Source organism: Pan troglodytes, chromosome 9, assembly GCF_028858775.2.
Source record: "Pan troglodytes isolate AG18354 chromosome 9, NHGRI_mPanTro3-v2.0_pri, whole genome shotgun sequence".
In the NCBI taxonomy this organism is placed as follows: Eukaryota; Metazoa; Chordata; class Mammalia; order Primates; family Hominidae; genus Pan; species Pan troglodytes.
The window spans coordinates 110,503,718-110,528,281 of record NC_072407.2 but is presented as its reverse complement, the minus strand read 5'-3'; the positions used below and the strand labels follow the sequence as shown (position 1 = coordinate 110,528,281).

At 41.6% G+C, this 24,564-nt stretch overlaps 1 protein-coding gene and 1 long non-coding RNA gene across 6 annotated transcripts in view; one reads left to right on the top strand and one right to left on the bottom strand.

Annotated features, from left to right (window-relative positions):
* The window catches only part of EXPH5 (exophilin 5), an 88,260-nt gene that overhangs the window by 48,564 nt on the left and 15,132 nt on the right, over nt 1-24,564 (top strand). For 3 of the 5 annotated variants that reach the window (XM_001141449.7, XM_054662680.2, XM_063783396.1), the window contains exons 2-4: nt 3,296-3,456; nt 5,921-6,083; nt 16,914-16,962. In XM_001141449.7, the coding sequence (XP_001141449.4) occupies nt 3,296-3,456; nt 5,921-6,083; nt 16,914-16,962 (373 nt within the window). Of the gene's footprint in view, nt 1-3,295; nt 3,457-5,920; nt 6,084-6,920; nt 7,136-16,913; nt 16,963-24,564 lie in introns of those variants that run through there. The other 2 variants (XM_009424119.5, XM_009424121.5) reach the window with 2 other exon arrangements.
* Nucleotides 6,151-24,564, bottom strand: part of LOC107967208 (uncharacterized) — a 41,315-nt gene continuing 22,901 nt past the window's right edge. Inside the window, exons 4-5 of the long non-coding RNA XR_008538144.2 lie at nt 8,074-8,193; nt 6,151-7,050 (exon numbers count right to left, since the gene is read on the bottom strand). This is a non-coding gene — a long non-coding RNA (uncharacterized LOC107967208). The remainder of the gene's footprint in view (nt 7,051-8,073; nt 8,194-24,564) is intronic.

Here is a 24,564-nt window from a genome sequence, read left to right as displayed (position 1 = left end):
ATCACAATTGTGTGAGAAATGCAGCAGAAAAATCACACTGAAAGAGTAATATTGACTGTGTTCAGATTATGATAATATTACTGATTTCTGTCTCCAAAAAAAAAAAATGGAAAAGTGACAACACAAATAAAAATTCACAAACAAAAAGAAGAGATAGCTCCATATATTGTGCATAATAAAAAAGCTAAAATGAAGTGAAAAATAATAAAATAAGCTAAAAATAGAAATGATACCTATAATTATTCTACTCTAAAACATCAGGTGTTTTCCATTTTTTGTGTGTGTGTGCCCAAAAGGGGGATCATTTTTACATAGCTATAATCATAGATAAATGTTGTATTTTCATTTTCCTGCTTCATGTTTTGTCATATGCATTTTCCCAGGATTCTATGTTGTCTACATAATTATTGTTAGCAACTACATGATGCTCAGTTAAATTAATGTTCTTGGGGTGGGGTTATTGCTGTAAGATAAATTTCCTGGAGTGGAATTCAAAGTGTTTGAGTGCTTTCAGGGAAATACAGATTTCTGGCTTCATTGGCCAGAAGACAGAAAAGAAGCAGGCAGTGGTGGATATGTACACAACCGTGGAAGGAAAGCTTGAGGTACGATTAAGTGAACTGTGATTATTTTTAAAAGAGAGTCAGGGCTCGGCATTGTGGCTCACGCTTGTAATCTCAACAATTTGAGGGGCTGAAGCGGGAGGACCGCTTGAGGCCAGGAGTTTAAGGCAAGCCTGGGCAACAGAGTGAGATTCTGTCTTTACAAAAATTAGTCAGGGATGGTGGTCCCAGCTACTGGGGAGGCTGAGGCCAGAGGATCACTTGAGCCTAGGAGGTCAAGGCTTCAGTGAGCTATAATTGAACCACTGCACTCCAGTCTGGGCAACAGAGTGAGACGTTGTCTCTAGAAATAAATGCAGAAATAAATAAAAATTGTAAAAAGAGAGTTAATATTACATCAAGCCTGTACGGGGGAAAATGTTGTTTATATAGAACACTTCTAAGTCAAGTAGCTTGACTGTCTCCTGAAATGAGACCGATATTTTCAGAAACAGAAAAGGGTGGTGCCTGCTTTTGGGGAACTGACAATTAGCGAGGGCTCCAAGGAAGTGGAGGTCGTGTACAAATGTGGGGCATTAGTAAGTGAGGCATTCATAAGTTAGAGGCAGCCAATATTGGTTAGAAGCAGATACTTAGGATCTCTTAGTCTGCTCTGTTAATAAATGAAGTAGCAACAAAGACAGGAGTACCACGCATCGGAGGGTGGAAATGGCAAAAAAGGAGGCACCAATGCAAATTCTGTAAGTTGAACATGTTGATTGCTGTCTAGTGCTTTGCAAAATGCAAGTCTGGGCAGGGTGACCTCTGGCTTCTTTCTCGAATATTTTATAAAATAGCAGTATCATAGCCCCAAGCAAGAGCCTGAGTTGCAGCCATCTCAGTTCATTGCCTTTTAACTCCAAATCTGCCATTTCACAGATATCTTGCTCATCACCTCCTTAGCAATACAAAGACCCTAACACTTGTGCTTTACGGCAGACCCTGAATAAAGGATAACAGCTGCTGAGCCACACGGAATACTTTTCCAAGCTGCAGAACCTCCCAAGGTTGGAACCCAACAACATGCCTAACTTTTTCATCAGTATCTAAAAACAACCACTCTGTAAGCCTTGTCATCATTCTTCAAACTCCACTTTCTGTTCATTTTGCCTCCATCCAGGAACATCTCCGTCTGGATTAGGCACCTCTCATTTCCAAACAGTTCTAGGGTCTTCCTTAAATAGAGCAAAATGATCTACTTTGAAAAAAGTATTAATAAATCACAACAACCAGTGATTTAATTAAGAACTTAAAGCAGCATTTTCATTTGAAAGAGAATTGGGCAGGAAAGGGGAGGAGAGAAGAAAAAAAAAGTAATAGGATTTCAGGCCACATGTTCTGACATTATGGGGCAGACACATTTGTGCGCTGCATGGCTTTTCTGTCCGTCTCAAATTACCCCATCCGTTACTACCTTTGCATTAGACCTGGGCTCACTCATGGGCTTTTGTGTTTTTGTGTGTAAAGAAGTTCATTATCTAAGACCATTATATTCTGCAGGGTGCGGTGGCTCATGCCTGTAATCTCAGCACTTTGGGAGGTCAAGGCAGGGGGATCACTAGAGGTCAGGAGTTCAAGACCAGCCTGGTCAATATGGCAAAACCCCGTCTCTACTAAAAATACAGAAACTAGCCAGGTGTGGTGGCGGGCTCCTGTAATCCCAGCTACTCAGGAGGCTGAGGCAGGAGAATCACTTGAACTCGGGAGGCAGAGGTTGCAGTGAGCCAAGATTACACCACTGCGCTCCAGCCTGGGTGACAGAGAGAGACTCTGTCTCAAAAAAATATTAATAAGATTGTTACATTCAATAATTTCTTTTCTGCATGTTAGCTTTTATCTTTGACCACTGGATGGACAAGCAAGTATCCTATTTGTTACATTCACTGTTGAATCCATTGCCTACCTGGGCCCTCATAAACACTAAATTGATTAACATTGTTCAACAAACATTTAATGAATTAACAAGTGAATGAATGAGTAATCAGAACGAGAATATTCTAGTTTCTGCGTGTCATTAGAACATCTATCATTCAATTGCATTATTAGGTCAGGTTTTAGCACATTGCTTAATCCAGGTTGTCCTCATCAGCCTGATGATTATTTTAACTACTGGCAAAAACTTTTAGTTTGCCATCATATTTACAAGAATACTAAAAAAGAAAAAAAAAAAAGAATACACCTAAAATACATGCATTGTTGAAAGGGAAATTCTGATTAGAGCCATTTTTTTTCTAGACTTACAGATTATGCTGCTCCTCCATTAAGTCAAGTTTAGCCCATCACATGGATTGGCCTTAGATGTGAATGAATTTAAAGAGTGCATTGAGGCTGGGCCAGGTGGCTCACTCCTGTAATCCCAGCACTTTGGGAGGCTGAGGCATGCAGATCGCTTGAGCTCAGGAGTTCGAGACCAGCCTGGGCAACATGGTGAAACCCCATCTCTACTAAAAATAGAAGAAAATTTGCTGGGTGTGGTGGTATGCGTCTGTGGTCTCAGCTACTTGGGAAGCTGAGGTGGGAGGATCGCTTGAGCCCAGGAGGTGAAGGTTGCAGTGAGACGAGGTTGTGCCACTGCACTCCAGCCTGGTGACAGAATGAGACCCCCATCTCAAAAAAAAAGTACATTGATTTAAGGATGAGCTTGATATTAAGAAAATAAATAAAGACCACATTAATGTTTTATTTTATTTCAGCAAACTTCAGAAGACAAAGAGGGATATCAGATGGCTTCAGGGAGTGACTGGTGAATGGTTTGAAGAAATTCAAAGAAAAAAGTTTTGCAATGAAACAGATGTTAGCCAAATGTTAAAACAACCACTTACATACAGGCTAAGGAAGGAGATGGCAAAAAATGGTAAGAAAAAGATTTTAGATTTAAAGTTGATTTCTTTGTTTCTGTGGCATAGTATTGTAGATAATGGCCCAGTGGATCTCCAATGTAACCAATCCATGTTTAGAACTATTTTAAAGTTATAAGCCACAAAAGTTTATAATACAATATACACTAAAAAAAAAGTGAACTGAAATTTTACTGTAATAATGTCTTGGGGTTTTTTTTGTTTTTTGGGTTTTTTTGAATCAGGCAAGATAGCATAGTGGGTAGGAATATAGACACTGATGTCAACAGAGGCCTGGATTCAAATCTCTACTCTGTCTCTATTCATGCGAGTCTGTCCAAGTCATTTATTCTCTGTAAACCTCAGTTGCTTCATCTTTAAATGAATGCAATGATACCTACACCTCATAAGGTGGTTACGAGAATTAAGTAAAATTATGTTTATAATGTATTAAGCTGGGCAGGGGGTCGGGGGTGGCTCACACTTGCAATCCCAGCACTTTGGGAGGCAGAGGCAGGAGGATCACTTGAGCTCAGGAGTTTGAGACGAGCCTGGGCAACATGGCGAAACCTCATCTCTGCAGAAAAATACAAAGATTAGCTGGACATAGTGGTGCCCACCTGTAGCCCCAGCTACTCTGGAGGCTGAGGCAGGAGGATCATTTGAGCCTGGGAGGCAGAGGTTGCAGTGAGCTGAGATCATGCCACTGCACTCCAGCCTGGGCGACAGCGTAAGACTGCACCTCAAATAAAAAAAAAATAATAGAATATTAAGCTGGAACAGGGTAAGCACTTAAATAAATGGGATGACTATGATGCAGGGGGAGGAAGAAAAAGGGGAGGGGTGGAGGAAGGGAGAATCAGAGATCAGAGGAGAAGGGAGGGAAGGTGGTGGAGGAGCTGCCACACTTCTGGAACTTTGGTAAACTCCATGAATGACTTCTAATAAATGCCTTCTATATAGATTAAAAGGATACTAAAACTTGCTTTCACAGGACTATTGCAAAGATAACCAAAGTGCACTAGAAACTATAAAATACTAAAATAAAATATCTTTTTACTGACGCAGAGTCACATTGACTGCATTTTTGCATGTTACTAACATTAGTAACATCATGAAACATGTAAAAATACTTCTAAACTTCTATGTTGATAATATTTGCAACTCTCATAATAAACATATCTATGTAAAAAGACTCACAGTTCAGATTTTTTAGATCACCCCCATACATACCCTGATGACTTTTCCCTTGTCCTAAATTCCCCTAATATTTATAAAGTCAGCATGTCCAAAATCATTATAATATTATGGATTTTGTTTACTTTTATTTATTTATTTATTTTGAGATGGAGTCTCACTCTGTCACACAGGCTGGAGTGTAGTGGCATGATCTCAGGTCATTGCAACCTCTACCTCCTGGGTTCAAGCGATTCTCCTGCCTCAGCCTCCTGAGTAGCTGGGATTACAGGCGTGCGCCACCACACCTGGCTAATTTTTTTGTATTTTTAGTAGAGACGGGGTTTCTCCATGTTGGCCAGGCTGGTCTCGAACTCTTGATCTCAGGTGATGCACCGCCCACCTCAGCCTCCCAAAGTACTGGGATTACAGGCGTGAGCCACCGTGCCTGGCCAATATTATGGATTTTGTATATGTTGATGTTGCCTTTGAATTTTTAATACCCATATATTATCTATACATATATATTATACATAAACAGGTTGAATATCCGTTATCTGACATGTTTGGGACTAGAAGCATTTCCAATTTCAGATCTTTTTAGATCCTGAAATATTTGCATTATATAAGCTGAAAAGTTGAGCATCCCAAATCCAAAAATCCCAAATCTGAAAGGCTTCAATGAGCACTTTCTTTAAGCACCATGTTGGTGCTCAAATTTTTTTGGATTTTGGGGAAATTTTGGATTTCAAGTTTTTCGGGTTTAGGATGCTCACCCTGTATATGTTACATGCAAACACATATATAAACCATGTATGTAGCAAATACATATCCACAGAGATAGATTTTGGAAAGGAATGAAGAAAAATCTAAATGGCTTAATTTCCTTTTCCTTTACTTTCTTCAGTATAAGAAGTTATGTAGTATGTATCTATCACCATGGTTTTAAGGTACTGAAATAAAAACTTCTGAAGGACAGCATGGTTAAGCAACATGAGAATTGAATGGGGTCCCTGATTTCCTAGCTTGGGTGAGAGGAGGAACACTCTACGGAGCTCTGATTCACAGTACACATGGAAAGATTCCCTACTAATTTGAGTTTTCTCTATGCAGCAGAACCATCAGAGGCGCAGGAGAGAGGTTGCTCTGACTGCCTTAATCCCTGAGGTCTTCATGTGAGGTTGCCTGCCCTGTTTCTAGTCTGCATAAGAGGGAGAAAGTGACACAAGAGCAAAGGCTTCATTCTTTCAAGTATATTTACTTGGAAGTAATTGATGCAAAATTTTTACAATTTTTTTTTTCTAGATCCGATAGAATTACCTACATCAAGATCTAAAAATGTAACTAATCAAAAAAAGCCGACACCTTTTTCTTCCCGGATGAGCTTCAGATCGTCATTTGCTTCCCTGTTCTCATTCAGGAAATCTGGAAAGGAGACTTCAAAGCTTCCATCACTGGGACAGAAAGGGTGAGTTAAACTCAGGTCATGTTACGGCCCATTTGTTATCCGATATCAGAGACCAGCAGCCTGTTTTGTGTTCAAAATGTTTAATGTTTGTTCTTAGAATTTCAATTCAATTGGTATTAAGAACAAAGGAAATGGGACTTAACTTGCATAGTGACAAAGTTCTTAGGAAACCATGAAATGTGGCTCACCTGAAATCCAACTTCTAACGAGCTGCAGAGTGCATTGGTGGTGCATTTGGTGAGTGATGGGTTAAATATTGGGAAATAATGATTGCCAGTTTTTCCACTGCTCCAAGAGTCTGGCCTATGCCCTGTCCAGGAAGATATATTTAAATAAAAACTACTCCTTCTTTGCAGAGTATGTGTCCTGGTCACGTCCTGGTCATAAGGAGAGTTGGGGTATAACGACTAGATGAGAGAAAATGTGAGATGAACAAAGAGACTAGAGAAAAATAGAATTCTAAAACAGAGGGAGGAAATGTAATTACTGTTACTAGAAATACTGAAGGCTGTTCCCATGTGTTTGCTCAGAATGTATAAGGTGAGGGAGGAGAAGCTTTAGGAGCAGTGGAAACTTAGTTCCAGATGGTTCCCAGTTTAGAACTGTGCAAATCAGTTCACTTGACTCATTACGTTGTTGGATTACTTTGTGAAAAACAAGCAAGGCTATGCTTAAGTGCAATTGAGCTGACTGCTAAATATTTTCGGCATGTCTTCCTGGTTTCAAAGCTTCCCACCCTCTTAAGGTGTTGGCTTGGCACGTGATATGTTCCGCGTGCCGTCAAACCACACGGTGTATTGCAGCACTAAATAAAAGCTGTTGGAGGTCACTGTCGCTGAGAAACAAGAGGCAGCAAGCAGCTGGTGGGTTGTGTGATGAGGCTGCTGGATTTAGCAGACCACTGTCCTCCCCTCTTGGGTGAATGGAGGGTTTTTCACTTCCAGCTTTCACCCGAGGCTGTTTTTGTCTGATGAAAGAAAGAGCAGACCACAATGTAGATTTATGTGACTGTAGCTACCAGAGTCACTAGCAAGGAAATACTCTTCAAATAGGTGAGTCGTTTTTCTTTGTAAAATTTTTTGAGACACTAGTGATTCTCACATTTGGGGGATTTAAAATTGAGAAGTGTTTCTTGCCCAGTAAATATTTATTTGAGGGAGAAAAAAATATTTCCACTGCGTGGTATAGCTAGGATTTGTGATATCATTTGTAACTTAGGTGATTTTCTTTAAGGCAGAATGTTGTATAGCTGAACCATCTAATATCAGTAAACTGGGAAAAGTTGAGGAACCTGTTAATTCTATGGGCAAGTTATTTCCAAGCTCCTATTGCAAATTATTGCAAAGGTGGATCAAAGAAGATATAGATCTATAATCTTCATTCTGGGTATCATGTTTTTCGGTTATAGACCAAACTGGAAAAAATTAAAACTCTTGCAACATTCTGTTTAGCAAATGTCCTTCTTAGATATCAAAATACTTGCAGCTCTCTTTTAACAGGAAGAATTGAAACATAGACACAACATGCAGAAATAAAATAAATTTCATCATTTAAATATATTTATGTGTGTTTAGCAGTTTTCAGAACTTGTCATTTTCAAATACGTTTTACTTTCAAAACATAAATGGGAATATTTAACATTTATCTTGTTATTATTGATATTGACAAGTATTTATTAATTCTGCTGGTGCAGAATATAATTAAAGGCACTGGGTTTTGCTCCTAAGAGGTTTCAGAAGATGAAATATAAAAGCATGTCATTTTTATTTTTAAATTTGAATGTGACCTAAATATTTGGATATGAATCCTATATGTGGGAAAAGAAGTGTTTATTAAAGGGGGCATTGTATTATGACAGGTGATATAAATCAGGTCATACATTCTGAAGGGCTCTATAATCTCAGGTAGAACCTAACTTTCTTTGGCAGTGTTGATCTGAAATAGAAAATCAATCTGCAAAATGGACTGTGATTCAGGACCTCCTCCTTACCTACGAGCACCCTGGGAGGGACTGACTAATGGCCCAGGGACACATAGTCATCCTCTGCAGGCAACAGTCAGGTTTCTACTTGCTGAAGCCATCAAGGGCTTGACTGTCACACTCAGTGTTCTGGAAAACAAATCAGTAAAGCAATTTAGAGGATCTTTTGCAAATCAGAGAAAAAGAATCAATACAAGGCGAAAGAATTCTGATCAGCACTTTAAAACGTGCTTATCAGAAACTTTTTTTCTCTCTTTTAAGCTTTGGTTCTAACTGAGAAATGCACTGGATAATAGGTAACCCTCCCCAGAAGAACATGGACTTCATCATTTCACCAGATTCACTTGTTCCCTTTAAGGCCCAGCCAATAAAAGTATATGGTATCTTCAAGCTCTGATTTCCTAATATCAGAGATAAAAAGCCATGGGAACGCAGCGACTTGATGAATTTGTAAAAATCCAAAAAGAAAGGCCAGTCATGACGGCTCACGCCTGTAATCCCGGCACTTTGGGAGGGCAAGGCAGAAGGATCACTTGAGCCCAGGAATTTTGAGGCCAGCTTGAGCAACATGGTGAAACCCCATCTCTACCAAAAAGATAAATTATCTGGGCATGGTGGTGCGAGCCTGTAGTCCCAGCAACTTGGGAGGGTGAGGTAGGAGGATCACTTGAGCCTGGGAGGTGGAGGGTACAGTGAGCCGCTGCACTCCAGCCTGGGTGACAGAGTGAAACCCTGTTTCAAAAAAAAAAAAAAAGCAAAAAGATTTACCACTTCTGCCTCAAATATGATTTGCTCCTCTTCTCAAACATATACACTTCCCAAACTGTCCCGTTATGATTTTAATCCTATTTGTAAATGATTGACTCCATCCCAACCCCAGGAAAAAAGAAAAATATTTTCCATTCATGTTTTAATGTATACATTCCTAGCCAATAAATCCAAGAAAAGTATACATATATACATGTAGCTTTCCCTCAACATCTTCCTGCAAGTCATGTTTGCACGGATCTTGTTCTAGGGTATCTAGTGCATGTAACATGTGCTCAGCCCCTAACATAGAATTTCAGTAACTTCGTCATCTCACAAATGCCTTCCACAGGGCATCCAATGGTGTACGTCATCAGCTTATACATGCAGTCTTCTCAGCTGCCAAGCAGAATCTATAGTTGTTCCTTTCTTGTTCCAGACCCCCAGTTATTCCAGTGATGCCCTCCCTACCATGAATAAGTGATGTGCATTGCCCTTCAGATGCAAAGAGCCTTGGTGGATCCACCTAGCTCCTCTCAGGCATGTCCAAATTTGCCTGACCCATAGGTCGTACACAGCTCAGACAGTCCAGCTGCAACCTCTAGATTACATAAGTAAAAAGGTCAAATTCTATTTTGGAAAATTAAAAGGGCAGATCATTTTTTTTTTCCTGTTCTCTCTGTCTCTTGATCTCTCTCTGTTACCCGCCTTCTCTCTACCTGCCTCCCTCCTCCTTCCAAATGCCCCACTGTGTACTCTCGCTCGTTGCTAGTTGAGTGCCTATGTCTGAGTTGGAAGACACGGGAATCTAAGACACCTAGACTTCAGGAGAAGTCAGAGAAAGCAAGCTCCTTCTTTGGAAATGCTCCTTCTGTGATTCCAGGTATGGTGTCCACAGATAAAAGGCAGCATTGTGGTGGCAAGAGGGAGAAACAAGACAAGGGGAGTGGTTTTAAGTTTTATCCTGGGTGGCTTATGGTTCCCAGCCGGTCTGATCGATCATTATTAGAATCTCATCAGCAATTGTTAAATGAAGACACATAATCAGGCTCCAACCTGGTGCTTTTGAAGTAAGGCACAGGGAGCTTTACTTATTTATTTTTAATTCTCCAGAATATTTGGGTGCTCATTCAAATTTGGGAACTGCTGCAGCTTAGCTTCCTCCCACCCTGGTAAGGGCTGTCAGAATTTTTGGCATGGGGGATAAAAGCCAGGTGATAGCTTTCCTTTCATTTATTTATCAAGCTTCTGTCCCACTCTGGATCAGACCCTATGTTAAGTGCTGGAAACAAAACAGTGAAATGAAAGCAAAGTCCCTGCCTGGAGGATTTTATATTCTGGTAGGGAATACCATATTGCTGCATAGGTCAGGCAGGCAGCACGCCACAGAACTTTAGGATGTGCCACTTGCATCATGACCATCATGGATTTGTACAAATCTTATGGCAATTTCCAGCAAATGACAGGAAGTGGTCTTGAGAAAGGAGTGCCCTTTAGAATTCACACAGGGATGCCATGTGGCCTAGCTGCATAGGTAACAGCTGGGTACAGTGACAATTACAGTAGAAGGTGGTGAGTACTATGGTGACACATGATGTTCCTGCCAGGAAAACATGTAGAACCACTTAACTCAGACTAGAGGATCAAGATCCCTTCCTGGAAGAGGAGAGCTAATTTTTGAAAAACAAATAAGACTAAGCCAGGCAATTAAGAATCCAGACGCTGCACTCAGCAAAAGAAATGACATAAACCAAGGTGCAGAGAGTGGAGAAGGCAGGAATTCATCTAGATCACTGAGGTTCAATGACCCGGTACAAGGTGAGGGCTGTTAAGGGATGGGGCAGGAGAGGTTGGCAGAGGCCACAACACAGGGGCCTTATATGAGCAATGCCATACTAAGGAGCTTGGACTCATTCCTGTAGACAGGGGGGAGCCATTAATACTTTTAAAATAATACCACTCTTCTCCTTGTTTTATACACATGACAGATAAAATCACCCAAAGCCAGTTCATCTGGACAAACACTACCTTTTGGCATATTTCCATGTGTGTACATGCATCCACTGATGATTTTTAAACAGAGAAGTGACATAATTGGGTCTTCATTTTAGAGAGATTACTGTACCTCAATGGTTTTCAACCAAGGGTGATTTTGTTACCCAAAGGACATTTGGCAACATTTGAAAACATTTTTGGGTCAGATGTGGTGGCCACCTGTAATCTCAACACTTTGGGAGGCTGAGGCGGGAGGCTCACTTGAGGCCAGGAGTTTGAAATTAGCCTGGTCAACATAGTCAGGCTGCACCTCTACAAAACATTAAAAAATTAGCCAGGCATGGTGGTACACACTTGTAGTACTAGCTACTTAGGAGGCTGAGGCAGGAGGATTGCTTGAGCCCAGAAGGTCAAGCTTCAGTGAGCTGTGATTGTGCCACTGCACTCCAGCCTGGGCAACAGAGCAAGACCCTATCTCAATAAAAAGAAAACATTTTTGGTTTCCACAACTGAAGAGGGGAGGGTGCAATTGGGATCCAGTGGGTAGAGGCCAGGGGTGCTGCTAAACATCCTACAATGCTCACAACAGATCACCACAACAAAGAAACGTCAACAGTGTAGAGACTGAGAAACTTTCCTCTAGCTGTACTGCAAAGAATAGATTTGAGGGGGCAAAATTAGGGTCAGGGAGACCAAGTAGAGATTGCTGAGATAATGGTGGCCTAAACTAAGGTAGAGGCAAGAAGGAAAACAAAAAAATGGGCAGATTTGTGCAAGATTTAGAATGTAGGCCGGGCGAGGTGGCTCACACCTGTAATCCCAGCACTTTGGGAAGCCGAGGCAGGTGGATCACGAGGTCAGGAGTTCGAGACTAGTCTGGCCAACATGGTGAAACCCTGTCTCTACTAAAAATTAGAAAAATTAGCCAGGTGTGGTGGCAGGTGCCTGTAATCCCTGATACTTGGGAGGCTGAGGCAGGAGAATCACTCGAACCCGGGAGGCAGAGGTTGCAGTGAGCTGAGATCGCACCACTGCACTCCAGCCTGAACGACAGAGCAAGACTCCATCTCAAAAAAAAAAATAGAATGTAGACTCATGAGAACCTAACGAATGTGGTGGGTAAGGAAGAGAAAGAAGTAGAGATGAAATTTCCACTCTGACTGGGGAAACTAGGTAGATAGATGATCATGAAGAATCTGAGGAAGAGCAGATGTGGTACGGGTAAGAATGAATGCATTCATTAATTTATTCAGCAAAACTGCCTGAAGAATACCATGTGCAGCACTGCGGGACAAAACAGGCCTTGCATTCCCAGGCTGTACTCTTGTGAGGACAACAAGAAGGAAGTAGAGAAACACACAAGAACAATGCTAAGATGGGGAAACTCCATACGCTGCGGGAGCACATACAGGGGGTATGTCTCCTAGACAAAGTCCAGGTAGGGCTCCTGGAGAAAGTGACATTTCTAGTGATTCTTCAAGTATGAGATAGTCATCCAGGCAAAGAGATGGTAGAAAAGTGTTCTAGGCAAAACAACAAAATGTGCATAGGCTCAGAGGCCTATCTGATTTTCTATGGCAGGCTGGGCTTTCATCGGCAGAGAGGATGGTCTGAGTGAAGGAAGCTTTGCTTGTTTTCGTTTTTTGTTTCGTTTTGTTTAAATGGTCATACAAAGTTTTTATTGGCTAGCCTTGCTTCAAGAGAAACTGGCCAAATGATGAGGTTGATCATTATCTATTAATAGTTTCATTACAGTCCTGTGTCATTGGGTTACAAGTAAAAATCCCAGGTCAAGCATGATGGCTCACGCCTGTAATCCCAACACTTTAGGAGGTCAAGGCAGGCAGATCACTTGAGCGCAGGAGTTCAAGACCAGCCTGGCCAACGTGGTGAAACCCCATCTCTACAAAAAAAAAAAAAAAACACACACATATATATATATATATATCCATCCAGTGTGGTGGTGCACACCAGTAGTCCTAGCTACTCAGGAGGCTTAGGTAGGAGGATTGCTAGATCCCAGGAAGTAGAGGCTGCAGTGAGCCATGATCATGCCACTCTACTCCAGCCTGGGCAACTAGGCAAGACCCTGTCTCAAAAAAAAAAAATTCTCTATGGCAGAAGGGATCTAGGAGTTATGAGGCTGGAAAGTATGTAGGAACTAGATCATACAGGGCTTTATGAATGTAGAAAAAAGTTTCAACTTTCACCCGAGAACAAATGGAAGACTGCAGGGAAGTGGCGTGATTCAGTTTATATTGATCACTCTGAATAAAGTATAAAGGATTGATTGGATTGGGACAAAAACTTGGACACAGAAGATAGTTAAGAGGCTATTACAGCAAAAAAGCCAAAAGATGATAAATGTCTTAACTAGGGTAAAGGCAGGGAGATGTAGAGATGTGGATGGGTTTGAGAGGGATTTCTGAGTTTGAATCAACAGGAGTTGTTGATTAGGTGGATAGGAAGGACTGCGAGGGAAGGAGGACATAGATTCCGTTTTGGACAAGTAGGATCTCAATGGCCTGTGGCCATCCAGGTGGAGATCCTCCTCAGTGGGTAAATTGTGCCCCACCAACACTTGGGGGGAAATCACCCAGGGTTCCAGTTAGAAAAGGATATTCTTGAGCCCCATCCTACTCTATTGAGTGAGAATTTCTGAATGGTATCTATAAAGGTATGGAAATGAGAGAATATTTAATGGAGGTGGAATTAATTTCACAAGTCTAGAGTACCTGTGGAAGAGTGGAATGTGAACAGATGAGACTTAAAGGGTTCTGGATTATCCAGGGAAGTTTGCCAGATTAAAGAAAAGCCTTATGTCATGTTAAGATTTTGATTTTTAAAAATTTTCTTAATTTTTTGTATTTTTAGTAGAGACAGAGTTTCACCATATTGGCCAGGCTGGTCTCAAACACCTGACCTCAAATGATCTGCCCACCTCAGCTGGGATTACAGGCGTGAGCCACTGTGCCTGGCCTCATGTTAAGATTTTGGATAATACCTTATTGTAAGATTTTTAGGCAGGAAGTTGATAAGATCAAATTTGCATTTTAGACATATCTTTCTATTGGTGATGTGAAGGATGGAGAGGAGTCCAGAAGCGAAATTGTGAAAGTTGACTGTCAGGCAGAATGACTGGAGATGGAGAAGTGGGGATATATGTGAAATCTCTCAGATACAGCATCAATAGAACTTGTGGGTAAATGCAAAAGATGAGGTAACTTAGTATCCCTTGAAATGACCAAGTCCAGGGGCCTTTTACCAGCATAGTTTTCATGATACCACTGTTGCTTTTATTCACTCTCTAAGTGGAAACTCTTCACATGAGAAACATAAATTAACTTGTGGGAAGGCCTGGGAGTGGGTGCAGAGACTCTGGGCCCCCAAAACTGCTGAGTCCTATACTCTTCTACCCAAGTCCACAGGAGCACACATAACCATGGCACCCTTAGGCAAGTATGTGTCCTTCCACTAGCGGCACGCCCTCACGCTTGGTGGTAGCATCCCAGCTGTGCTCCAGGCACCCTCTGGCCCTTTAGCTGCATCTCCCACACACCTGCCATTCTCAGAAACCTGCTCCTGCTGCCATCACTCCAAATCAGAAGGGGTGCCTGGTGAGCTGGTGAGTGTCGGACTGTGGGGATGCACCATGAGGGCTGTAGCCCAGCAGGATTCCGGAAAGAACCTTCACAGTCTGGCATGTAGTCCTGGCTCCAGGCATATTGGATTACTTGCCAGTCCCCAGCCTCCCTTGCTGTGCCCTCATCTCCAAGCTTTTGCTCAGGCTATTCTTTAGCCTCTTGTACCACTTCCACTGCCATCTTCCTATTGCCTTCCCTGTTTGTCCCAGGAAGTGCTTGCTGGCCCCTATGCATTTCCTATGCATTTTACTTATACCTCTTCATTGTCCTTATCAAGTCTTGACTTAGGTTTTGGCTCTTTACATATCTGCTGTTTCCTAAAAGCTGTCAGAGAACAGGGTCCCTATCAGAGTCATATTTGTTTCCTCCAAAGAGCTCAACATAGTATGTAGAGTGTAGGAGGAAAACAGGCTCAATAAATGTGTATGGAAAAGAAGAATAAAAATAAAAGCAGTATTTAACTCCTAGATATTATTAGTAGATCCAGTATTTCAGAGTTATATGGAAAAATCCATAGTTTTCATTTCAATTTCTGCTAAAATCTGAGCTAAGCTATAAAATACATGTGGTTATCTTAAGGGTATAAAATTATTTGGACTCCCAGGTTTTATGTTCAACTTTTATGAACCATGAAGCAGCTAGAAGTTTGAATGGACAACTGTGCCTTGCCACTTTTAATTGATCTGATCTAGAGACCCAGTTTCTTTAGCTCTTGATCCCCATTACTGTTCTGTCAGTGGAGGAAAGGGCCTGATTTCATACAGAGCGCTCAGTCATTATGGTCTATTAAATCTTTTTTTTTTTTTTTTTTTTTTTTTTGAGACAGAGTTTTGCCCTTTTCACCCAGGCTGGAGTGCAATGGTGTGATCTCAGCTCACTGCAACCTCCGCCTCCCAGGTTCAAGCAATTCTCCTGCCTCAGCCTCCTTTGTAGCTAGGATTACAGGCACCTGCCACTGCACCTGGCTAATTTTGTATTTTTAGTAGAGACAGGGTTTCACCATGTTGGTCAGGCTGGTCTGGAACTCCTGGCCTCAAGTGATCCACCCACCTTGGCCTCCCAAAGTGCTGGGATTATAGGCAGGAGCCACCACACCTGGACAGTCTATTAAATCATGAATTCAGACAGAGAACCCCTTGGCATGAGACTATAGATTTAAAAGATTATGCCAGACGCAGTGGCTCATGCCTGTAATCACAGCACTTTGAGAGGCTGAGGTAGGAGGATGACCTGAGCCCAGGAGGTCGAGGCCACAGTGTACTGAGATCACACCACTACACTCCAGCCTGGGTGTCAGAGTGAGATCCTGTCTCAAATAAATAAATAAAAGATTAAAAATTATCTCAATTCTGGGCCTAGGTCTTAAATTTGTCACCTTCTCATTGAATTTGAGAAAGCAACACAAATAGTAAAAGAATACTTGTTCACTTCCAAAATGGTTTCCTAGTAAGTCAGGCATCTTTATAGAAGTCAACATCCTAAAGCAATCTTTGTTGTTCTAGTGGTTTTTTTCTCTCTTTTTTTTTTTTTCTTTAAATTATGTACTGTTAAATCTGGTCGTTACTTAATTGCTCTTTAAAATAAAAATGCAAAGAAACAGAAAATTTGTTTCCTATTAGGAAAAAAAGTCAGCATGCTCTACTGGTTAAGAAAGAGGGCTCTGGCCAGGCACCATGGCTCACACCTGTAATCCCAGCACTTTAGGAGGCCGAGGCAGGCGGATCACCTGAGGTCAGGAGTTCGAGACCAGCCTGGCCAACATGATGAAAACACATCTCTACTAAAAATACAAAAATTAGCCAGGCGTGGTGGCAGGCGCCTGTAATCCCAGCCACTCGGGAGGCTGAGGCAGGAGAATTGCTTGAACCCAGGAGGCGGAGTTTGCAGTGAGCCGAGATTATGCCACTGCACTCCAGCCTGGGCGAGAAAGAGCAAAACTCCATCTCAAAAAAAGAAGAAAAAAAAAGAAAAGAAAGAGGGCTCTAGATCCAGACAGACTTTGCCCAACTCCTAGCTCAGCAACTACCTATGTATTCTGACTTCTCTGTACCTCCATCTTCTCATCTGTAAAATGGGAATAGCCATAATATCCATCTCAGGAGAATGATGTATCTAAATGAATTAACACGCACAAAGATCGGGCCTGACACAGAATAAACAGTGCAACAAACATAGCTATTATATTTTATGTGTCATGTTGTGCTCAAATGCAAATCCACTAATATGTAATTTTTTTCTTGGCTACCTGAGGGACAAAGATGTAAAGTATTGATTCTGAGTAATCATAGGAAACAGTTTCTAATTTTTTTCAATAATGCACTAACGAAGAAACATCTTTCTACAGTGAATTAGAAATAGATCTTCTCAAGGTGTCAAAATCTAATGGCAAATGTGCTGTTCATTTTTCCGCCTGGTAAAAGTTAGGCTCTTCTTCAAAGAAATCATTTCAAATTATTTCCACAGATGTGACGGCCACGCAGGACCTCCTATGCCTGTGAGGGGAGCTGCTGTGGTAAGTAACCAGATAACTACAAGTTGCTCTAAGAAATTCAGAATTTATGTAATCCCAGGGTGGCTACCTATTTCAGTAGTCCCCTTGGCTCAGTTTTAAATTTATTTTAGAAGCTTGGATTTCTCCCTAAGAGTTCAAATTTTCCCAATTATATTTGGCTTCCAGTTGACTTTGGTACTGGAATTCTGTGCCAGGAAGGAGTGAGGCCATCATGTTTCCACTTATGCCATCAGTGGCATCTCTGATATTTTGCCACGTGTTGCTCCTGTACAGCCCTGAGGGGTTGGGCAGAGGAGGCGGCCAGAGGCAGCCACAGCCACGTTTGCCAGCCAGGATGGGTTTGCACCAGATCCTTTCTGAGTGTGGTTATCATTTGTACTCAAAGAGGAAGCCTCTCATAGGTGAGATGCAGGAAAAAGTTCGCATGAGGGTTGACCCAGCGAGATGCTTCCTCAGAGGCTAAAATTTAAATTTGTCACCATGTTCGGATGCTGACAAGATAAAGAAGCTTAAGTGTTCTGTTTCTGCTTTTTCATGGTCATAACTTTGATCTACACATTCCTGTGTCTTCCTGTGTAACTCGTATGGTTTGGAGATAAAAGAAACGGAGAGTTTTGGAAGGGACCTTTAGGAAGGTTTTGAAAGCGGGCAGGTGGAGAGCAAGTATATTTATCAGTGGATCGAAGCCTTAGTACTGGGTCCTCCCTTTTTCTTTCTCTCTCTCTCTCTCTCTCCCTCCCTCTCTCTTTGCAAAAAGCATGAGGTAAAATTCTGGTGAGAAGGAGTGCATGTAAACAGAGGTTCTTTTTTTTTGAGACAGTTTCTCACTCTTGTCACCCAGGCTGGAGTACAGTGGTATGATCTTGGCTCACTGCAACCTCTGCCTCCAGAGTTCCAGCGATTCCCCTGCTTTAACCTCCCAATTAGCTGGGATTATGGGCCCGCACCACCACACCCAGCTAATTTTTATATTTTTAGTAGAGACAGGGTTTCACCATATTGGCCAGGCTGGTTTTGAACTCCTGGCCTCAAGAGATCCTCCCGCCTCAGCTTCCCAAAGTGCTGGGATTACAGGCGTGAGTCACCATGCCCGACTGGAAACAGAGGTTCTTTACACTACTTCTTTCTGGATGATAACACTGAGCCCTATTTTTCTCCTATATATGCCTCAGCCCCAACCATGACACCAGCACTAAAAATTGCTACACTCTAATGGAGAACTTACTGTCCTCCAGGCACTTGACACAGATCATTTCGTTTAATCCCCAGAGAAACTCTATAAAAGAGGTACTATTATTCTCCCCAAGTTAAAGATGAAGAAAGTGAGGTTTAAAGAGTTAAAGATCATGCTCAAGGTCACCCTGGTAAATAGCAGACTCAGGATTAGAAAGCCTGGGTTTCTGGAACTCCACAGCATGAAGTCAGTAATGCCAGCAGCTCCTCAGCTCTGATGTGCTGTTTGCACATGGACCCCAGTTGCTCGCCACCTGCGGAGACTCTGCTTTAACTAAGCAGTGGACTGAAGTGGCATGACCTCCCCATCCAGCTTTGCCCTCTGAGAGGACAGAGCCCTGCTCCAGGATGCTTCTGTACTCTCAGTTTTCCTAGGGGAAGTATTCAGACTGACCATCCTCTGCCGTTTGAGAGCCACGGGGTCTGAGGCAGAAAAGGAATGTAAAAAGAAAGGCAAATGCCTGAAAGAAGTGGAGCTAATTTGAAGTTTTGGGGATTTGAAAATCCAGTCTAGGGATTAATAGACATCTTACTTTGACAGTCCTGATTCCCACTTGCACGAAACCATTTCACTGCTTGGAGCATGTCAGTCTAAAAGGCAAGAGCTGGGCAAATAAGGGAAATGGAACCCAGTGACTGTTGCTCCCCATGAATAGCTATTATGAAAAGTAAGAGAGAGGCTGGGAAGAGTGGTTCATGCCTATAATCTCAACACTTTGGGAGGCCAAGGTGGGAGGATTGATTGAAGCCAGGAGTTTGAGACCAGCTTGGGCAACATAGTGAGACCCTGTCTCTACAAAAAAAAATTTTTTTTTAATTAGACAGGTGTGGTGGCACACACTTGTAGTACCAGCTAATCAGGAAGCTGAGGTGGAAGGATCACTTGAGCCCAGGAGTTGGAGGCTGCAGTGAGCTACGATTGCATCACTGTACTACAGCCTGGGCAACAGAGAGATAGCCTGTCTCAAAAAAAAAAAAAAGAAAAGAAAAAGAAAAATTTAAAAAAGGAGAGAGAAAAAGAAAAAAATAATGAAAGCACTATCTCTAAATTTTTAAAGTAATATCTAAAATAAGACTTCTGCATGACGTGTAGATTTCTCTTACTTATTCAAGGAAGTTCTATCCCCTCAACCCCACAGAGAGCTGGAAATTGACCATGGATGCCATAGCGATTCTCCCCAAAATTTGAGGTGATGAACTTCTCATCACTTGGTTGGCAGCCAGGCAGCAATGGTACAAGCAGATTCCACTATTTCATGGGAAGTTGTACTATATTATTAGATGATCTTCCACTTAAAAAAGAAGGAAGCTGCTACTTAAACATTTGCATAAGCTTAAAAGAAGCAAAAGAAACATAGAAATTTCAGAAAACAGAAATTTTAGAGCTAGAGAAACACTTAGAGATCATCTAGCCCAGGGTTTCTCTCAATCTCAGCACCATTGACATTTTGGACTCCTGCGTATTGCAGGATGTTTAGGAGCATGCCTGGGCCACTTGACTACTCCTTATCTCTGAACAAACTCTGGCTACTATCCAGTGATACTGCCAGCTCTGTACCCTTAGGAACACACCTCCAATGTGGCACTTCTTACACTGGGCTTTTTGTCCAGATTGGTGTGGGCTCCTCAGGCAGGGCCTGTGTATTAGTTTGTTTTCATGCTGCTGATAAAGAGATACCCAAGACTGGGAAATTTAAAGAAAAAGGGGCTTAATGGACTCACAGTCCCATGTGGCTGGGGAGGCCTCACAATCATGGCGGAAGGTGAAATTCACATCTTACATGGTGGCAAGCAAGAGAGAATGAGAGCCGAGCTAAAGGGAAAACCTCTTATAAAACCATCAGATCTCATGAGACTTATTCACTACCATGAGAACAGTATGGGAGAAACTGCCCCCGTGATTCAGTCATCGCCCACTGGGTCCCTCCCACAACACGTGGGAATTATAGGAGCTACAGTTCAAGATGAGATTTGGTTGGGGACACAGCCAAACCATATCAGCCTATGTATCCCCACTGCCTGGCACAAACTGAACACTCAGTAATTGAAAGAAGAAATGAATGAGTGGTTTTAAGTTGCAGCTACATTGGTGGATATGACCTGTGCAGGAGAACAGACATGAAACAAATTCAGGAACACCTTGAAAAATTAATTTGTTGATTTTACCAAGGCATTTGATAACATCAGTGAGTTTAGGCTTCAGCTCTGACAGCTGTTCTACAGGTTTGGCTGCCCTAGGAAGTTCTCAAGTACTCTAAGGCTACTCTATGACAGAGGTTTGTTTGTCTAGTCAGGTCAGAATCACAGACAGTATCAGTGGAGTGAATTGGAGTTGTGTAAAAGGCCTCATTTTCTTCAGCCTATTTTATGTACCATGTAACTGAGATCCTGAAAGCCAGCATTTTGCAACTGGCCTCTCATCCTGTGGGATACTTTTCTACCTCATTTGGCTGCCAGCATCAACAGGAGTCTTCCAGGAAATTCTCTATAACCACAAAAGAATAGTAGCAGCAACAATAAGGATTACTAAGTGCTAGACATCATTCTAAATGCATCACAACTATTAATATTAATTCACCTAATTCTTACAGCAACCCTAGGCAATGGGTATTGTTATTGTTGCTGTTATTTTCCTTTTACCAAGAAAGAAACTAAGGTACAAAGAGATTAGATAACTTGCCCAAAGTCATATAAATATTAATGGGCAGAGCCAGGATTGGAACCTATGTAGAGCTCATGTGCTTAACCACTACACTGTCCTGCCTCCAACATACTTTTCTGAATCCTAATATTACAAATCTTCAGTGTCTCAATTTCTGTAATAATATATACTAGTAATCCCAAAGTCCTGTAAATATTAATGGGCAGAGCCAGGATTGGAACCTATGTAGAGCTCATGTGCTTAACCACTATACTGTCCTGCCTCCAAAGTGCTTTTCTGAATCCTAATATTACAAATCTTCAGTGTCTCAATGTCTGTAATAATATATACTAGTAATCTTATAAATTAGTTTTCTTTATTTTTTGAGATGGAGTCTCACTCTGTCACCCAGGCTGGAGTGCAGTGGCACAATCTTTGCTTGCTGCAACATCTGCCCCCAGGGCTTAAGCGATCCTCCCACCTCAGCCTCCCAAGTAGCTGAGACCACAGACATGTGCCATCAAGCCTGCTAAGTTTTTGTATTTTTGGTAGAGACAGGGCTTTACCATGTTGCCCAGGCTGGTCTTGAACTCTGGAGCTCAAGCAATCTGCCCGCCTTGGCCTCCCAAAATGCTGAGATTACAGACATGAGCCACCACACACAGCCTTATATAGTTAGTTTTCCACCTTGGTATATCATAAATCAATTCATAACTATGTGCAAAGTATCATGCCATATACAATGAAAGGCATGGAATGTCTAAGACAAGTTTCCTTTCTTCAGAGAGTTTACCATCTAACTGAAGATATGTACATTAGTGAAATAACGGTAAAAAAAAATAATGGAAAGAAGAGGGTTTGGGATCAGATCATATGAGTATGAGTAGCCAGTGCCACCATATAGATTATTCATGTGACTTCAGTAAGGCACTTGCACGAGATACAGTTTCCTCATCTGAAAAAATGGGAATGATAATTCCTACTTAATTCACAAATTTGTTATAAGGATTCAGTAAGAGAGGATATTTTTAAGTATATTAAAAATAAATGAGTAATTTTGTTCAAATACAAGAAAGTTGGAGGCTGGGCGTGGTGGTTCATGCCTGTAATCCCAGCACTTTAGGATGCCAAGGTGAAAGGGTTGCTTGCACCCAGGAGTTTGAGACCAGCCTGGGCAACATAGCAACCCCATTTCTACAAAAAATTAAAAAATTAGGCATGGTGGCACACATCTATATCCCCAGTTACTCAAGAGGCTGAGGTGGGAGGATTGCTTGAGCCAGGAGTTCGGGGTTACAGTGAGCTGTGATTGCACCACTGCACTCCAGCCTGGGTGATGGAGCAAGTCCCTGTCTCTTAAAAAAAAAAAAAAAAATTGGAAAGGATTTTGACACAATTGTGCTGCAAAAAAGGTGTTTGAACCTCCTTATCCTCTAGGCCAGGGCTGGGAAATAGGCTTCACCTTTTATGGCAACTCCAAAGCATGGAGCATTATTTTGAGGGGCTTCTGAGTCCAAAACTGAGCCCTAATGAGGATCAGTCAGTGTCTGCTCTGGGTCCTGGAGAGATTTACTTCTCTTCTAGGTCACAAGAAACTTCAGGTGCTTCCCAGAAGCTCTATGACCTGTGTTTGGCTTCAGAGAATGCCTGCTACAAGGATTTAATGCACTAATAAGCCAAGAGCTGCAAAACTTGATCATGAGTAGAATGAGGTATTTCAGCATTGGCTCTGGAATCTGACAAACTGGAAATGAAACTCCTCCCTCCACCAGTGTGACCAAACGCAAATGACCTGACCTCTTGAAACCTCAGTTTTCTCAAAGTAGGGATAATAAGAGTACCAACTCCACAGGGTAGTTAAAACTAAATGAACTAAAGTAACCCACATAAAGCCCTTAACACATTGCCTAGAATAATCAATGTTTAGTTGCTGCTGCTAACAACAATAATAATAATATCTCACACATAGCTTAAATAAAAATTAGAAGTCTATAGGGTAGTGATAATTTTCAATCTTTAGGTCTGATACCTACTATTGACTAACAGTTCCTTTTTTTTTTTTTTTTTTAAATCACTAACATCACCCTTGCAGAGTTACAGTTGAGTGTAAATGAAACCTCGGTATTTTCTCTTGCGAGGTATATAATTTACATCTCTGTGTGTTGAAAGCATCCTGAACACGTTGAGTAGGATAGGTCTTGAAGTAGAGGGTCTGGGCAGAAATAAAACCAGAGGAAATTATACTCAGGGTCTCTAGAGGGTAGTGATTCTTCCCAATCTAGAGAGGGTCATCTCTTCACGTGACCCCTCTGTTCATGTACTTTTCATTTCACTGTATATTATCATTACAAAGGAATGTGATCCTGGGGGCCACAAGAAATGTACTGGTCTACATACATAGAGAAAAGATTGTTTGGTGTTAAATGGTCGAGAGAGAATTATGCCTACTGTTCTCTTAAGCAGATATATCTACTTTGCACCAACTACCAAAATTGCAGATTTGAGAAGAAAGGACTTATAAGATCTGTAACTAATTGTTATTATCACTAATACTAACAATTATTGATGTAGGGTAACCTCTGAGTTGGACAGACAAAAGGGAACACTTTGATGTAGGGTAAAAAGAATTAACTTTAACTGATCTGATTTCTCAAATGATTAGTTTGAGGTTTTATTACCTCTAATCAGTATCCCATTATAGTTGTGTTTTGCTTTTAACATTTGTTTACTTCCGAATTTTATATTAGTATGCTAAATCATATTCAGTCACCAATAAGTTATCATGGGAGCACTCCTTCCGTATTAATAAATCTCCTTTGTGAGTAGTCAATTGTGGCTTGCTCATAGAACTGAAAACCATAGGTCAATGAAATTTGGGCAGGTTTCTGTAGGAAATAACTGACTTAGACCTTGAGAAAGAAAACAAGCAGGAGTGAAAACACAAGGTCGTAAGGAATGTAGGGGTTAAGAGAACCAGCGCCGTGGAATCAGACAGACCTGTTATGGAGAAATTAAGAAGTTGGAGCTTTGGAAAGGATCGACATGTGGTCTTAGGCATGAAAGATGAGACGAAACGTAGTGGTGAAGGTCAAATAGAAAGGGAAATTTTGAGGTAGGGGAGAGGGATTCAAGAGGCAAGGACTGGGTAGCAGAGTGAGCTGAAAATAAAGACTGGAAAGGGAAGTGGATGAGTGCAGGATGAGCTAAAGTGGAGTCATGAGTGACAGAGCCAGTTTGACAGAGGAAACGCAAATGGAGTTTTGGCACAAGAAAGTGAAGGCGTGGGGTGGATAATGTTTGCAAGGTTATGAAGACAAAAGCTTGAAAGTAGGGCAGTGATTAGATTTTATGAAATCAAGATAAACATTTGTTAGTAAACAAAGATAATAATAATAGCTGGGCGAGGTGGCTCATGCCTGTAATCCCAGCACTTTGGGGGGCTGAGGCAGGAGGATTGCCTGAGGTCAGGAGTTCAAGACCTGTCTGGCCAATAGGGTGGAACCCCATCTCTACTAAAAATACAAAAAAATTAGCCAGGCATGGTGGCGTGCGCCTGTAATCCCAGCTACTCAGGAGGCTGAGGCAGGGGAATTGCTTGAGCCAGGGAGGTGGACGGTGCAGAGCCCAGATCGCGCCACTGCACTCCAGCCTGGGCCACAGAGGGAGACTCCGCCTCAAAATAAATAAATAAATAAATCAAACAATAATAAAGGAAAACAAATTTAGTT